Source organism: Echinops telfairi, unplaced genomic scaffold (assembly GCF_000313985.2).
Source record: "Echinops telfairi isolate 266 unplaced genomic scaffold, ASM31398v2 ScPeMD7_22;HRSCAF=79, whole genome shotgun sequence".
In the NCBI taxonomy this organism is placed as follows: Eukaryota; Metazoa; Chordata; class Mammalia; order Afrosoricida; family Tenrecidae; genus Echinops; species Echinops telfairi.
The window spans coordinates 3,274,513-3,290,558 of NW_022103919.1; the positions used below are offsets into that span (position 1 = coordinate 3,274,513).

Sequence of the window (16,046 nt, forward strand, 5' to 3'; positions counted from 1 at the left end):
CCCCCCGCGCTCCCCACTCCGCTGCCGCAGCCGGGCCGCATCTGCACCGGGCACCGCACGGCGGGGCCGACGCTGGGTGAGCACAGGCCGGGCCGGCGAGCCCTGCTAAGGGGAGCGTGTCCGACCGAGTTGGGGGGGAAGTGGCATGGTCAGCCTCGGGTGGGGGGCGCGCCCTGCCCCTCTGTGTCCAGCCGGCCACTTTTGCTACCCTGATTCTAGGGGCGAGGGCGTATGCAAGCCCCGGGGCGGGGCCTCAGCGAACCAGGCACAGGGCACCTTCTCCCCTCCCTTCCCCATCCCATCCTCCGGCCTTCCGAGATGGGCTCCTGCCTTCTGCTGCGGCGGGCTCTGGGAGGCTGAAGGTCCGCGGACCTTGGAGACCCAGGCGTTGGGGTTGGGGGCCTCGGTTGGTTCTCCCGGATAACGACTTTTCCCGAGGAGTAGAAGGGTGGATCTGTGTTCTGGACCATGTCCTCATCCTGCCCTGGAGACTCCGCCGCTTCCCAGCCTTGACCTTGATCCCCTCCCCAGGAATAGGAGAACCCGAAGGAGGAAAACTCAGTCCCATCTGCTGCTGCCTTGAGCAAGTCCACAAACCCCAGGCAGTCCCTGCTGCACGGCCGGCAGCAGTTCCCATGCCATAAACCCCAGACTTAACGATGTGGCCAGGAGGGCTCGGATGGAGGAGGGGTGCCTCCGAGGCCCCCCATCCCCTCTCATCACCTTTCCCCCTGGGCGGTCACCTCTCCAGCACCTCCAGCTTCTAACCGGTTTGCTCCGCTGCCCTCTATTGGCCGCCAGAGGCAAGGCACCCCCTTGTGCCTATGGGCCGGACCTCCTGCCCCTTTGAATGCTGTGGCTTAGCCTGGCCATCTTCAGAACCTCCTTGGGTCTCTCTCTAGGTGGGGAATTGAGAGACATTTTCCACCTTACCTTGGGTAAAGGACTCCAGGAAAGTACACTGCCTTGCGCTAACTGGAGTCAGCCTCCCTATACCGATGGCACAGAGGGAGGCTACCAGTGGGAAAGGGTCCCAAGGCCTCTCAGGCCCAAGGTCACTCAGAATGGCCAGCAGAGATAGCACTAGGGAACCAGAACACAGCCGGCCTCCTTCCTCTCGGACTTGAAACTTCTCAACCCGAGTGAGTGCCTTGTCTCTAGGCCACCCTGCCCTCGACCCATCCATTCAGATGGCTAGGTGTCACAGGGGCCCGTCTGCTTGGGCCAGGATAAGGGGGACCCAAGCCAGAAGGGTCTGTGCACTGACCACCCTGTACCCACAGGTCACAATGCTGCTTGGGGCATCTCTGGTGGGCACCCTGCTGTTCTCCAAGTTGGTACTGAAACTGCCCTGGACCCAAGTGGGGTTCTCTCTGCTGCTCCTTTACCTGGGGTCTGGTGGCTGGCGCTTCGTCCGCATCTTTTTCAAGACCATCAGGCGCGATATCTTGTGAGTATCTGGTCCAGCCCTTCCTGGGGTCTTCTAAGCCATGGCGGGCTCCTAATCGCCCAGGTCTCCCTAGACCAGTTCCCACCTCTATGGTCACAGCCCCTAGGTCCCAGAGCAGTAACCTCTGCTCCATATACCCTCTAGTAGTTCCTGGAAGCACTGTCTCCAGGGTCAAAGTCTCCTGGGGAATGGCTCGAGCTTGGGGCTTAGGACATCCATCAAACACCCCCATGTGTGCCGCAGGGACATCTGCAGGAGGCTCCAAGGACATCGTGGAGCCTCATAAAAGGGTGAAGAGATCCCCTGTGGGCAGGTTGGCATGAGTCAGAGAGGGCACGTGACCCCTGACAGGCCAGGGAGAGCAGAGCCCTGAGTCAGACATCTGGGAACACCTGGGCTACCAAAAGAAAGCCAGCTGTGGTCCCCAGGGACGGAGGGGTGGGGGTGTCCAGTGCCAGATGCAACTTCTCCCACCTCTGGGCTAGTTCCTGGGGCCCAGAAAGGAGCCACAAAGGGTCACTCCTGGGCTAAGCTCAGTCTGGACAGGGAGCCAAGCTGGAGACACAGGGAACCTAGAAACTGGCTAAGTCATGCAGACAAAGACCCTGATGTTCATGGTCACCCCTCTGTGCCAGCCCCTGGCACTCTCCCATGCCCATTTGTTGGCCTGAATTGATTATTAAAGGAAGTATCGCATGACCACAACTGGAAAGAGGGCACTGCCATGGAGTGTGGTGGGGGTCAAGGCAAGGAGAGGTGGCTGAAGCCAGGGGCCTGGGGGTGGGGTGGGGGGGTGTCAGAGCATGCCCTTAGGAGAGAAGAATTCATACTTGAGCTGTGCCCTGAGGGTGGGGGACAAGATATTCCCACCAGAGGGAATCCTGTAGACCTCAGGAACTGGGGGCGCTTCAGGGGTAGGGAGCTAGAAGGTGGGGGAGAGACGAGGTGGGCAGGGAAGAGAGATGCTTCCAAGTGATTCCACAAACACTGTGTGTGTGTGTGTGATCATCCACTCTGTGCCCAGTATGTAGTGGGGCGCAGTGGAAAAGGTGGTGAGCGGTCAGAGCCCCGCCCTGCTGGGCTCATGGAAGAAAAAAGACAACAGATTTTCAAATCCATCCATTGTTTACCAAGGCCACGAGTGGTAGGTGGAGGTACCAAATGAGAGTGGATTTGACCTTGGGACCCTGGTGCTTCTGCCACAGCTGTAAGTGCAGGTTGGAGCTTAGAAGGTAGGCACTGAACTCTGGAGCCACAGAGGCCCGGTGTTCACACGCTTGACCACATCTCACCATCGGAGCCTCAATTTCCTCATCTGTACAGGGGAGAGAGTAAGCACCCCAGTCTCTTAGGGTTAATGTGCAGCACAGTTGAGATCGTGCGTGTGGAGGAGTTTGCCTAGTCCCTGGCACCCAGTGGGTGCTCTGAAAGGAGAATGTCACCTGTGATCTGGCTGATGAGGCTCCAGGGTGCCAGGACTCCTCCCCAGGCTGACACGGCATCCTTGCTCCCCCACAGTGGTGGCATGGTACTCCTGAAGGTGAAGGGCAAGGTGCGGCGGTACCTGCGGGAGAAGCAGACGGTGCCCGGTTTGTTCGCCACTACAGTACGGCGCCACCCTGACAAGACAGCCCTGATCTTTGAGGGCACAGACGCCCACTGGACCTTCCGTCAGCTGGACGACTACTCAAACCGCGTGGCCAACTTCCTGCAGGCCCAGGGGCTGGCCTCGGGCGATGTGGCTGCCCTGTTCATGGAGAACCGCAACGAGTACGTGGGGCTGTGGCTGGGCATGGCCAAGCTGGGCGTGGAGGCAGCGCTCATCAACACTAACCTCCGGAGGGATGCCCTGGGCCACTGCCTGACCACTTCCCGGGCCCGGGCCCTCATCTTTGGCAGCGAGATGGCTCCAGGTGAGCCCCAGAGGTGGGAGCCGGTACACGGCGTGTGGGGGGTGGCCAGGCAGGAGTCCCACTGATCCTGCAGGGGTGTTTAAGCACAGCAGCCTAGATTCTGCCCCTTATACGCCGGTGGTCCTGAACTCTCTGAGCCTCTGTGTCCCCAGTACCCCAAGCCATTTTCAAGAAGCGACCCTCCCTGCAGCAGTAGCACAGAGGATGGGAGCCCTATTTGCGACTAGCCAGGCCTCGCTTGCCTCATCCGTAAAATGGGGCTGTGAACCCCCTGCCCACTCGCCCCCACTGAGCCTAAGCTTGTCTCGGCACCAGTCTTCATCGTCAGAGTGCTGGAGAGACAGAGCAGGTCCGCTTGGTTTTACTGCATGTGGACGAGGAGGCAGGTTCAGGGAGGTCTGAGGCCAGTCTCTCAAGAAAGGGGTCAGATTAGCACTGCTTTATGTCCCAGTATGCGCGCATTCTCTGAGCCACACTCGGGGAAAGTAGCATTCCTGGTTCCGTGATTAAATACAGCCATCACACTGTCCCATCGCTTTGGAGAACCAGAAAGTTAGCTTGTTTGGGGGGGCTTTTTAAAAGTTAACTTGTTGTATTTCCCCCCTTGACAGTTCTATTGGCACATAGTTTACATATCATACAATTCAATTGTCCAGTCCTATCAAGGGGCATTGGACAGTTACCACCACATCAATCCTAGAGCACCCTCCCCCCCCCCAGTTGGGTAAATTGCCTTTAATGTGAGTTGTACAATCACACTCAGTTCTAGTGCTCCCTCTCCCACTGCCTTCATTGCTTACTCCCCAGTCGCCTTTCCCACCCGATTGCTCACCCCTGACCTTTGCCTCCCCGTAGCCCCTTGTGTCAGGGGAGCCAACAGAAAGAATCAAAACCAACATTGTACTAAGGTGATAAGGCGACAATCATAATCGTAAAAAGACAGAAATACAAATAATGGGTATAAATGAAAATACCCGCCCGCCCCCATCAACACTCAAAAGGGCAGGGAGGAAATTTCTGTCATAGAACAAGTAAGAGCTACTTTCCCCCAATACAAATTCAGTTCATGTCTGTAGGGAGATATATATGTAAATATATGGTTTGATTGGCATTTAATCCACATATCACACAATTCAATCGTTGAGTCATATCAAGAAGAATTGTACAAGCATTACCACAATCAATTTCAGAACACCCCCCACTTTGTTTTCAGTGAAAGTTTACACAGCAGATTAGATTCAGCAGTTTGCCTACAAAGTGTTCATTGGTGGCGACATTCAGGCATTCTCATGGTTTCTGTTCGCTTTGTTCCATGTCTAGGAATCACCCTCTCTCCCCCTCCTCTTCTCAGCTGCAGTTTGCTGGCCTTTTTGTTTCATGTAGGTGCGCTTCCAGGTGTGTCCAAAGATTGTCATAGTCATAAAGAGTGGGGAAGATAGGAGGGGAGATGAAGGAGTCAGGCACATTTCATGGTAGCATGCTCACTGCGGCCCCTCTTGGTGGTCCATGTGGAGGTGGAAGAGGGGGAGTGAAGAGTATATTTTTAAATAAGGCTTCTATATACTTGGGGGGGATGGTGTGTGAGCCTCCCTGGTTACAGGTAACCACATGTGTCACAGGAAAGGGTTGTACCATAGGCAATACAGCAATGGGAGGGGGGCAGTCTAGGGGTGTACACACAATAGGAAGAGGAGGGATTAGGGGTACACGTGTGACAAGTTGGGCAGATCCTAGATTCAAGATGGCAGCCTAGCCTTGGTTGCCCTTGGGTGGGCTTGACCTTTACTCTGGGCTCTCCGGGAAAATGATCATTATCCTTACCGGTAGCGCAGTAGCGCGTGCCTGAAGGTGGGACGCACAATTGTCTGATTGCTCTGGAATGGTTGGTGCCTCCAGGGAGAAAACGTGTAAGCAGCTGACCACCCAATGAGCTAGCAAACGGGAGCACCTGGGGGAAATCTTTCTGTATCCCACAGAGGGGAGATGATGTGGGTTCTGGTTTAAAGCATATTGGAGCAGGAGTGGCGGGGAGGTCTCAACCAGTCCGGTGCACCTGGACTCTGTACATAGGGAGGTGCGGGTCCACAGTTCTGGACTTGGACTTGTGCATGACCACGGTTGTGGGGTGCTGGGTAGGAACGGTGATTAAAATGCCCAAAGGGGAGAGTGGAGGGCACATTGAGAAGACCGTGAGGAGGAATCAAGTGGCCTCTGCCCCGCACAGATGGGTTTCTGTGCAGTGCCCGGAGGGGGCCTTTAGGAAGGTAGTCTTCCCCACCAGCCAGACTCGATTGTGTACATTGGCCCTGGGGAAGAACTCACATCTTGGTGTGAGTCAGAGCCAACCAGAACCCAGGCCCAGCCCCATCTCAGCTGTGAGCAAGCCCCTTGCATTCTCTGCACCAGTCTCCTCATCTGTCACATGAACTGTCCCCCATTCTATCAGCAGGAGACCATGTCAGGAGTCAGGGGCCCGGGTGCAGTCAGCCAGCCGCAGATGAGCGATACTGCTCCAGTCAGCAGGCCCCGGGCTTCCTCCACCCCCCACCCCAGTCATTCTCCCCAATAGCACAGCCATGCTGCAATGTTCCAGGGCCACGGCTTTCCTAGCCTGCTTGCTGACTGCTCACTTTCCCCCCACAGCCATCCGTGAGATCCACGCCAACCTGGACTCCTCGATGAGCCTCTTCTGCTCCGGCTCCTGGGAGCCCAGTGAAGTCCCCACCAGCACCAAGCACCTGGACCCCCTGCTAGAAGCCGCCCCCACGTACCTGCCCAGTGCCCCTGACAAGGGCTTCACAGGTGGGCCCCCACCCTCACCAAGGGATTCGAAGATAGGTCAAAGGCAGAGCGCTTAACCTCAGGGCCACGGGGCCTGGTTCTGCAATCATGAGGTATGGCCGGGAATGAGGACACTCATCTAAAGGAGCCCTCTGGGGGTTCGCAGGGGTTGATTGTTCCCACCCACCAGCTGCCGCCCGGGAGAAAGAGGAGGCTGTCTGACTTCCCAGCAGCCTTGTGGAGATCAGGTTGCCCAGTCCAGACCGGCTCGGTGGCAGTGGGTGTGATTTGGAATCTAGAGTAACCACAGGGTGAGATAGGCTGAGGTGGTGTGAAAGGACCCAGCCTGGTACCCCGCTCACAGGAGCGCACAAAATCCAATCTGGGGGGTGTTGGAAAAGCCCTCGTGGGTGCTTAAGGTGCACAGCATCTGCTTGGGTGTGAATCTGGCCAGAGGTTGGGGCGCCCCTCAAGCTCCTGTTCATCACCAGGCACGCTTGTCTGCAGCGGTGCTCGCCTGTCTGCACGGATGGCCGTTTGCCCCACTTCCTCGGGCATCCTCTCCGCAGCCTCCACATTGCAGCCAGCCTGGCCCTCCAACCAGAGCGGGTTCACATCTCTGCCTCTGCCGAGTCCTTTGTGTCCCCCCAGGCACCGGGCTTGCCCCTCGAGTGCCTCACTCCTCACAGCCATCAACCTGGGAGAGTAAGAAAGCCTTTTGTACGGTGTGGCTTTCAGGACCCAACTAGCTCCCGTGTGTGAAATCCTGAAGCTCAGGTGTAGCAGCAGAAAGTGCGCTGTAATTGGTCATTGTCAGGATTCACGAAAACCCCTCAAGCCCCCCCATTCTTGAGTCAATTCTGACTCCCCCTGCACCCAGTAGGACAGAGGAGGACTGAGTGCCCCTGCGGGAGGGGAGGGCCTGCCTTCTCTCGAAGGGCAGCTGGGGGTCTCAGACAGCAGCCCCACGTGTCACCAGGACACACTCCCAGGACTCCAGAGTGGCCATTGCAGTTGCAGTCTTTATTCATTCTCTTGAGGGTAGTCGTCATTGTGGAAGGTCCAGTCTCCGTGCGGGTGGGGTGGGGCGTGTTTGAAAATATGTAACAGAACGTGGGCCAGCTCAGCAATCCCCACCATAGATCTCGCAACCTTGCTGATGCTTTTCAAGCTGTGCAACCCTTCTCCCCAACCCGCCACCTGTAACCTAAACGCAGCACCCTTTAAGGTACCCCCAGCCTCTGCAGATGGTTGTGGTTCATAGAGACTCCGTGTAACAGAGTCCATCTGCCCGGAGAGTTTGCCAGGCTGCCTTCAGGGCGCAACGGTTAAGCACTCGCTACTAAGGCGAAGGTGGGCGATTTGAACCCACCTGCCACTTCATGGGAGAACGCCATGGTGGCGCTGTTTCTGCATGATTACAGCCTGGGGAATCCTGTGGGCTGGCTCGACACTCCTGTTGGGTCATTAGGGAGCAGGTGGCCCAGGGGGTCTGAACTGCCCGGCTTTGGGTTAGCAGCCAAGTGGTCAGCCCTCATGCCAGCAGGGCTCCGCTCCTTGTGCCCCCCAGCGCATTGCCACCCAGCCCCTCCTGACTCGGCAAGCCTGCAGGGTGGGGTGGAACTGCCCCTATGGGCTTCCCAGACTGATCTTCACAGGAGTCGCCGAGAAAGCCTCGTCTCTCTCCGGCAGAGCAGCCAGTGGTTTTGAACTGCCGACCTGGCAGTTAGCAGTTAGCCCAGCGCATAACCACTCTGCCACCAGGCTCCTTCGCCTCGCTCGCCTGGGGACACGGTCATTTCTGGTTTCTGTGTGTTTGGTGATGCTGCTTACCGGAAAGCTGGAGCCCACCAGCCGCTCTGCGGGGGGACTCGCGGCTCTGCCCGGCCCTACAGGGTCGCCGCGAGTCCAGCAGGCTTGGTGGCCAGGACTTGTAGGCTTGTGCTTTCACAGAAGTGGCACTCGAGGCAGCGCCTGTCCCTGTGGGACGGATGTCACACGGGTGATGCTTGGTGGCACCTGGTGGCACCACCAGGACCAGGCTCCGCTTTCCTCTGTGGCTGAGTGACCTGTGGTGCTTCTGCAAGCCACCTGAGGGCAGGCACCCGCGAAGCCCGCCCTGCGGCTGCCACTCACAGGCACTTGGAGGGACTGCGCGGTTGATGTGGAGCCCCGGTCTCCTCGGTCGGGCCGAGCCCTGGGCACAAACTCTTAGACTCCTGGGGCTGCTGAGCACAGCACCACAGCTGGCGGCTCCAAACAATGGCACCGAGTCGGCAGGGCCGTGCTCCCACCGACGTCTTCCAAACGGACAGGGCCTGGCAGGGCTGGCAGTCCTTGGCGTTCCTCGGCTGTGCCAGCACCACTCTGACCACTGCCCCATCCTCACAGGCTCCATCCCCTCCACGTGTAGCCATGCCCACGGTTCCCCTCTTCCCAGGGCACCAGGATCCCTGGTGGCAGCAGTTAAGTGCCTGGCTGCTCACCGACAAGCCAGCTGTTCAAACCAGCGGTAGAAAGAAGTGGCAGTTTTGCTACATAAAGACAAGAACTCAGGAAACCACACCAGGCAGCCAACACTGTCCTGTAAGGTCCCTGGTGGGTGGCATTAGATAAGGACACCAGCCACTGGATCAGGGGCCCCCTGAAACAATGTGACTCCGTCGTAATTTTCCTTACATTTGTAAAGAAAAAGCCAGTTTCCAAACGAGGTCACCTCCCAGGTCCCGGGTGGGCCAGTTTGGAGCAGCACTAGGACAGACCACACTGGGGCACCCTGTGAGGGCGGAAGGGTGGCATAGGCCCAGGTGCAAAAGCTGCCCAGACTCCCTGTCTCGAACACCCCACTGACCACGGGCGCCGTCTGAGCGCTCAGACTCCGCTTGTCAGGAAACTCCCCTTCTTGCCCCGCCCCACCCCTCCAGTCAGGTCCCGTGCCACCTCTGTTCTCGGCAGGGACTCCTGACAGTCCTGTGTGTCTGGATCGCCAGCATGTCCATCTGCCTGTCCCCCTCTTCTGTGACCTTGAAGACAGGGACTGTGCCCATCTGAGTCACCAATGTCTCCCCAGGGCCCGGCACACAGCCAAGGGCCCAGAAAACCCGGGCTGCAGGAAGCCGGACAGAGTGCGGGCCCGGGGCCATCTGAGTGGGCTCCTGGAGGTATGCTTAGTGTGGCGGGAGGCTCCCAGCCAGGCTCACTGCTGCCTGTCTCTCCCTGTCAGATAAGCTCTTCTACATCTACACGTCGGGCACCACTGGGCTGCCCAAAGCTGCCATCGTGGTGCATAGCAGGTAAGGGCCCGGTGTCTGGGGAGGGCCTGCAGGCCTGTGAGCCTCACCCCTGCTTGTCCAGGGCCCCACTGAGCCTGTGCATCCGTTCCCCACGCAGGTACTACCGCATGGCTGCCCTGGTCTACTACGGATTCCGCATGCGGCCAGATGACATTCTGTACGACTGCCTCCCCCTCTACCACTCGGCAGGTAATCCTGGCCCAACCTCCTCAGCCTTCAGGACTGCCCCAGTGGAGACACATGAGCGTAGATTTCTGGATTCAAATCCAGCTATGGCCACTCCCTCCACCCGTCCCGCCCACTAAATGAGGGGAAGCAGGGCAGCTTCCCCAGGGAGCCCGGAGCAGGTTGTCAGCTCCCAGGCTCTTCTCAGGACTGGGAAGGGGAGGGAGATGGACAGACAGTGGCTGCCTTCAAGGTGCTTGAGGGGGCGTTGTAAATCCGGGTCAGCCGGAGTGAGGGGACCTGCCTGGCCTGGTGAGTGTGAAGGAGGCCAGGGGACGGGCCGAGCCCAGCGATGGGGGCTGGGAAAGCCCCTCAGAGGCATCCTGAAGTGAGAGGCAGCCTCAGAGGCATCCTGAAGCCAGAAGTGAGGGCAGCCCTCCTGGTGGGATGGCAGTGGTACGGGCCTGGGAGCAGGGGCTCACGGCCTTCTGCAGACCCTGCGGGACCACCCCCTTGGCCCAGGAGGCCATGGGAAGGAGGCTGCTTCTGGGCAGGAGGTGGCCCTGGAGGGAAGGGGCTCCTACCTCTCTGACCCCAGCCCCACCCCCACCCCGTCTCCAGGCAACATCGTGGGAGTGGGGCAGTGCCTGCTGCATGGCCTGACAGTGGTGATCCGGAAGAAGTTCTCTGCCTCCCGGTTCTGGGACGACTGTCTCAAGTACAACTGTACCGTAAGTTGGGGGTGGGGGTGGAGGGGAAGAGCCTGGCCTCCCACCGAGTCCACTGTGGGGATGCCTGACTCACAGCCATGACCATTCAGCCCCATGGGGCTCTTCAGGGCCAGCCTTCCCTGGTTCCCATGAGGAGGCTGAGGGTCCTAGGGTGCGGGGAGGGACCTGCGGCAGGTGTTTGCGGGTGGGGAGGGGGCGAGGTGAGAGCCACCTCGGGGTGGGGGGTCTGGACTCAGGCGGAGACCTCCCCCAGATTGTGCAGTACATCGGCGAGCTGTGCCGCTACCTCCTCAACCAGCCCCCGCGGGAGGCAGAGAGCCAGCACCGGGTGCGCATGGCGTTGGGCAACGGGCTCCGGCAGTCCATCTGGACCAGCTTCTCCAGCCGCTTCCACATCCCTCAGGTGGCCGAGTTCTACGGGGCCACCGAGTGCAACTGCAGCCTGGGCAACTTCGACAGCCAGGTGCGGGGCAGGTGCCGGCAGGCGGGCAGGGTCCGAGCGCCCCGCCCCCTCCTGAGCCGGGCCCAAGTCTTGGCTTTCGTAGGTGGGGGCCTGTGGTTTCAACAGCCGCATCCTGTCCTTTGTGTACCCCATCCGGCTGGTGCGCGTCAACGAGGACACCATGGAGCTGATCCGCGGGCCGGACGGTGTCTGCATTCCCTGCCAGCCAGGTCTGCCCGGGGAGGAGGTGGGGGTGGGGGTGGGGCACTGGGACAGATAGGGAATGCTGCCCCAACCAGTGGCCACCACCTTCTCTCGGCACTGCGGTAGTTCATTTGTCACCCGCGGTCATGCACTGCCCCATTCATCCACCAGTCCACTCATATGTCGTTGCGTTGGCTTAAGAAGACCATAGGAGCCCTGGTTGCATAGTGGTTACACTCATTGGGCTGCCAACTGCAAGGTCAGCAGTTCAAAATCACCAACCGCTCCGAGAGAGAAAGAGGAGGCTTTCTGCTCTGGTGAAGAATTAGTTTCGACCCCATGGGGGCAGTTCCATGCTGCCCTCTATAAGGTCACTGTGGGTCAGCATTGAGTTCGATATTTAAGAGGACTCGCCCATCTAGAAGAAGCCGGCTCGGACACTTCTCTGACGGGGGCAACCTCTTCAGCCTCTGTACCTGGGCTTCCTCATCTGCAGAGAGGGACGACAGCAGCACCCAGCCCCTCAGCTTGACTCGAGGAAGAGGAACCATCAGGAATGAGACACCGAGCCGTCTGGGCACGGCCGGGCACAGAGGATGGCCTACCCGCCCGTTTGTCTCCTTGCCCATCTTCCTGCCTACTCAGTGAGCAGGCATTCCTACACAGCTCTGTGCAGCAGGCCTGCCTGCTGGCAGCTCCTGGGCTCGGGGAGAAGCAGTGTGCACAGAAGCCAGATCAGGACCCAGGGTGTATCAGGGGTGGAGAGAGTACCTGGGACCTCCCAGATCTAAGTCCATCCACCCTCCCGGCCCCGCAGGTGAACCAGGCCAGCTGGTGGGCCGCATCATCCAGAAGGACCCCCTCCGCCGCTTTGACGGCTACCTGAACGAGGGTGCCAGCAACAAGAAGATCGCCCAGGACGTCTTCAACAAGGGGGACCAGGCCTACCTCACTGGTGGGTGGACCTCTCCCCAGCTCTCCCAAGCCCCTTCTTGGAGGAGGGCACTGCCCCAGGTCTAGCCGTCTGGTCAAACATCACTGAGGCCCAGCGGGCACCGCCAGGCTGGGCCCGTGCCAGCCACGAGCCCTGCCTCACACCACCCCTCCCTAGGCGACGTGCTGGTGATGGATGAGCTGGGCTACCTGTACTTCCGAGACCGCACGGGGGACACGTTCCGATGGAAAGGGGAAAACGTGTCCACCACTGAGGTGGAAGGCACGCTCAGCCGCCTGCTGGACATGGCCGACGTGGCCGTGTACGGCGTGGAGGTGCCAGGTGTGTGGGGAGCTGGGGCTGCGGGGTGAGAGGGCCCACCACACTGGCCCCTCACCGTCCACCTTCCTGTCCCCAGGGACTGAGGGCCGAGCTGGAATGGCCGCTGTGGCCAGCCCCACCGGCGCCCAGGACCTGGAGCACTTTGCGGAGGCTCTGGAAAAGGAGCTGCCCTTGTACGCCCGCCCCATCTTCCTGCGTTTCCTGCACGAGCTGCACAAGACAGGTCAGTCCCCGACCCTGCTGGGCTCTCAGGTACCAGACCTAGGCTCCTCCTTGTTTCCTTCTGGAGAGGCTGAGGTGGCTGGCAGGTAGCCTTCATCCATGGCCTGGCCGAGAGTTGGTAACGGACTTCCCAGGGTGCAGATGAGCAGCTGGAGCCAATTCTTCAGCAGAGGGCCTACTATGTGGTGGCATCGTGGGTTAAGTGTTCAGGCTGTGAACTGCGAGGTTGATGGTTCAAACCTGCCTTCTGGGAGGAAGATGAGGCTGTCTGCCGCCTTAAAGATTCAGTCTTACAAGATCGCCATGATCCAGAGTAAGGCGCTCTGGTGGCCCAGTGGTCAGGAATTGGGCTGCTCCCCAAGGGTCAGCAGGTGGAAAGCCCTACGGGGGAAAGACAGGGTTTTCAGCTCCCACCGGGCGTTCATGTCCTGGAGTGCCCACGGGGCAGTCCCTGTGGGTCAGAATGCACTCCGTGGCAGTGAGTGTGTGAATCACAGTGGACTCTGGCAGTGGCTTTTGGCTTTCTGTTTGGGGTGCTTCGGCCACGCTAGGCCTTGGGGATACCGGTAATGAGTTGTGCCAAGAGCGTCCGGAGGAGTAAGGGAGGCAGCCTTGGGCCAGGGAGACCCAGAGCTGCTTCGTGGGACCCGGAGGAGCGGCGGCTGTGAGAAACCCGAGTGGGATGTCTGCGAGATTCCTAGGAGGCCGTGGCAAACACGGAGACTTGAATAAAAAGGAGGAATTGGGGGGTGTTGGGGGCATTCCCAGCATGGGAAGCAGCCAGTGTGAAGTCCCCGAGGCGGAAGGAGGTTGGGAGCTGGAGGAATGAGGAAAGGCGCTCCCAAGACAGGAGCCGGGTGAGTGGAGTGAGGAGGGCAGAGCGGCCAGCAGGCCAGAAACCTGGGCCTTCTCGGCCAGAGTCGGCATCCAGACGACTCCTGGGGTGGCCAGGGGAGAGGACCGGGGAGTAGTTCCATCAAGCTCTCTGTTGGTCTACTCAGGAGGGCTTTGGGCAGGAAGCACTGAAGGTGGTCCTCAGGCTGACCTTTCCTACACCCCTCAGTTCTGGCCCAGCCCCCTCCACCCCGTGCTCAGCCTCCCTGGCTGTTCCTCCCCAGACCTTCCCCTGAGCCGGTCATCTGCCGCCTCGCACACACAGGGAAGGCCAGAAGGAGTGGCTCCGAGGCGACATGGAACCTCAGCACCAGCACGCACGCACGCTCCTATTGCTTTTTTAACTAGTCTCATTGCCATGTAATTCACACACACATCAAAAAGAGCAGCTCCATCACTGCAGGCTCCTTCAAGGTTGAATGGCAACTGTGACTCCTGATTCCAGGATTCCCGCGGGCCGAGGGTTTGAGACCGGCCTTGCTGCATGTAGGCGGACCACCCCAGGACAGACTTAGCGCTCGGAGCAGCTCCTTGCTCTGGAGTCTGGGGCCTCACCAGATGGCCCCACGTGGCCCAGAGAAGACAGCCACGGGCATGGCCTCAGCGGTGAAAGCTGGGGCGCACACTCCAAGGGGGCTGGGCTTCCTTGTCTGGCCCCCCAGCCCACCAGTGGGCACTTTCCACGGTGATGGGGAGGTTCTTCTGCACTGTGTTAGGTCTACCATATGGTGCCAGTCGCCAGCACCTGGACTGGGCTGGCCTAGTGGGTCCCAGCGGGAAGGAAGGGCTCACCGCTGCTGCATGTGACCTCTCATCTTCAGAAGGCTGACTCTTGGTGGGTGGGGGGCCTGGAGGGGGCAGAAGCTTCAAAGCCTTTGGAGGCCTCGACTCGGGAGAAGTCCCACCACATTCTCTCTGCCACATCCTGGCTTCGATCCATGACACAGCTGAGCACCCTTGTGGCCGGGGCAGGATGGGTTAGGCCACAAATCAGATGAGATCACACCGTCCGAAGACCCAAGTCCTGCTCCCCGCTCAGTGGGCAAGTGGGTTTCCTTCTCCGGGACTCGGTTTTCCCACCTGCGAAATGGGCTGCTCTCCCTTCCTCCGCCTGGCTGCTCTAAGGAGCCGTGCTGGTGGGTGGAATGTCCCTTTGATGCCGCCACCTGTGAAGAAAATGCCCTGGAAGAAGCCAAGTCCAGGGGGGCTGGCATGTGAATTCGCTCAGGCCCGCTCTCCCCGCCGACTGAGAGCTGCTCCGAGTACACCCTTCTTGAAAAGGGCTTGGCGCTCCAGGCAGCCGGCTGCTGCTTCCTCAGCTACACTGCTGCACTTTAAACGGGGGCATGGTTTGGGTTTTAACCATTAAAGCCGGGGTTGGTTTTGGAGAAATGAGGAGCTAGCAATGAGTATTGAAAGAAAATGTTCTGCAATTGATGGCGGTAATGATTGCCCAATCTTACTTTGATTGAACGATTTGCTGAGGTGGGGCCCCAGCCCTGCCTGCTCTGAGTTTCTCCCCCTCCTCTCAACTCTCCCAGGGACCTACAAGTTCCAGAAGGCGGATCTGCGGAAGGAAGGCTTTGATCCCGCCGTGGTGAAAGACCCTCTGTTCTATCTGGACAGCAGGAAGGGCCGCTACGTCCCGCTGGACCAAGAAGCCTACACCCGCATCCAGGCAGGCCAGGAGAAGCTGTGATGTGCCCGGCATCCCTCCGAGGGCTGGCAGATGTCCTGGGTGACACCAGACCAAAGCAAGCAGGGCCCAGCACCTCCACCCCGAGGTGCTGACCCCTCCCCCCGAAAACTGCCAAGTGACTGATCACTGCCGCCTTCCCCATGCCCCAGAGGTTTTCCGTGAAAGCCTCACCTCCACGTTCTGCCGTCTCCGAGGCTAGGAGGGCCTCCGGGAAAGGACCAGGGGTCACCATGCTCTCCCCTGAGAGTAGGCATTTGTAAGTGGGACCAGGGCAGAAGCCCCAACTCAGGGAGCCAGCAGAGTGGGCAAGGGCAGCAGTGGTCCAGCCGATCAGGTGGCCAGAGAGGTCCAGGGGTCATTCCGCCCTGGTCATGCCTCTAGGAGGAGGAGCTGTGAGGCCCCAGCTGTGGCGGGACACCCAGAGAGAGCACCTTCCCTCTGCCCATCAGCCTCCTCTGCCTGGCTGTGTCTGTAGGTCTGTCTTGTCACCCTCTCCCTCTCCAACCCAGCCTGGCTCAGAGGAGTAGGGGGAGGAATGGGGTGGGAGGCTCAGGGCCAATAAACTCTGCCTTGACTCCCCCAACCTGTGTGCACAGCACCTGCGCTCCCTGCAGCCCCCAGGCCCTTCTGCCTGTTCACCTGTGTTCTGCTCAGGCCTTGCCTGCTGACCCACCTGCTCATTAAGGGTCTAAGAGCCTTCACTCTGGGTCTGAGCTCAGGCTCCGACAGGGCAGTTCCCACCAGTCTGGCAAGGGGATCCACACAGTGGGCTTCGGAGGCACCTCTGCTGCTTACAAACTTGTGGCCTTGAGCAAATGCTCCACGTCTCCACCTGTGAAGCAGAATCAGTTCAGAGGGTCCAAAGAGCTGAAGGGGCCTTTACGGTGAAAGCACTGTTCAGTCTGAGAGAAAGCCCCAACTTGGGCAGGCCTCCAGCCCCAGCCCCTGGCTAGGTGCGTCCATTTGCCTGCAGTCC

General features: G+C 59.5%; 1 protein-coding gene across 2 annotated transcripts in view; it reads left to right on the forward strand.

Moving 5' to 3' along the window:
* The window catches only part of SLC27A4 (solute carrier family 27 member 4), a 16,696-nt gene extending 1,043 nt beyond the window's left edge, over positions 1-15,653 (forward strand). Inside the window, exons 1-13 of one of the 2 annotated variants that reach the window (XM_045288595.1) lie at positions 7-76; positions 1,284-1,450; positions 2,969-3,363; positions 6,007-6,165; positions 9,368-9,437; positions 9,535-9,626; positions 10,224-10,333; positions 10,587-10,796; positions 10,879-11,005; positions 11,797-11,934; positions 12,091-12,255; positions 12,332-12,478; positions 14,913-15,653. In XM_045288595.1, the coding sequence (XP_045144530.1) occupies positions 1,290-1,450; positions 2,969-3,363; positions 6,007-6,165; positions 9,368-9,437; positions 9,535-9,626; positions 10,224-10,333; positions 10,587-10,796; positions 10,879-11,005; positions 11,797-11,934; positions 12,091-12,255; positions 12,332-12,478; positions 14,913-15,070 (1,932 nt within the window). In that variant the 5' untranslated portion in view covers positions 7-76; positions 1,284-1,289 and the 3' untranslated portion in view covers positions 15,071-15,653. Of the gene's footprint in view, positions 1-6; positions 77-1,283; positions 1,451-2,968; positions 3,364-6,006; positions 6,166-9,367; positions 9,438-9,534; positions 9,627-10,223; positions 10,334-10,586; positions 10,797-10,878; positions 11,006-11,796; positions 11,935-12,090; positions 12,256-12,331; positions 12,479-14,912 lie in introns of those variants that run through there. The other variant, XM_004713277.3, reaches the window with a different exon arrangement.
* The last annotated feature ends 393 nt before the right edge of the window (positions 15,654-16,046 follow it).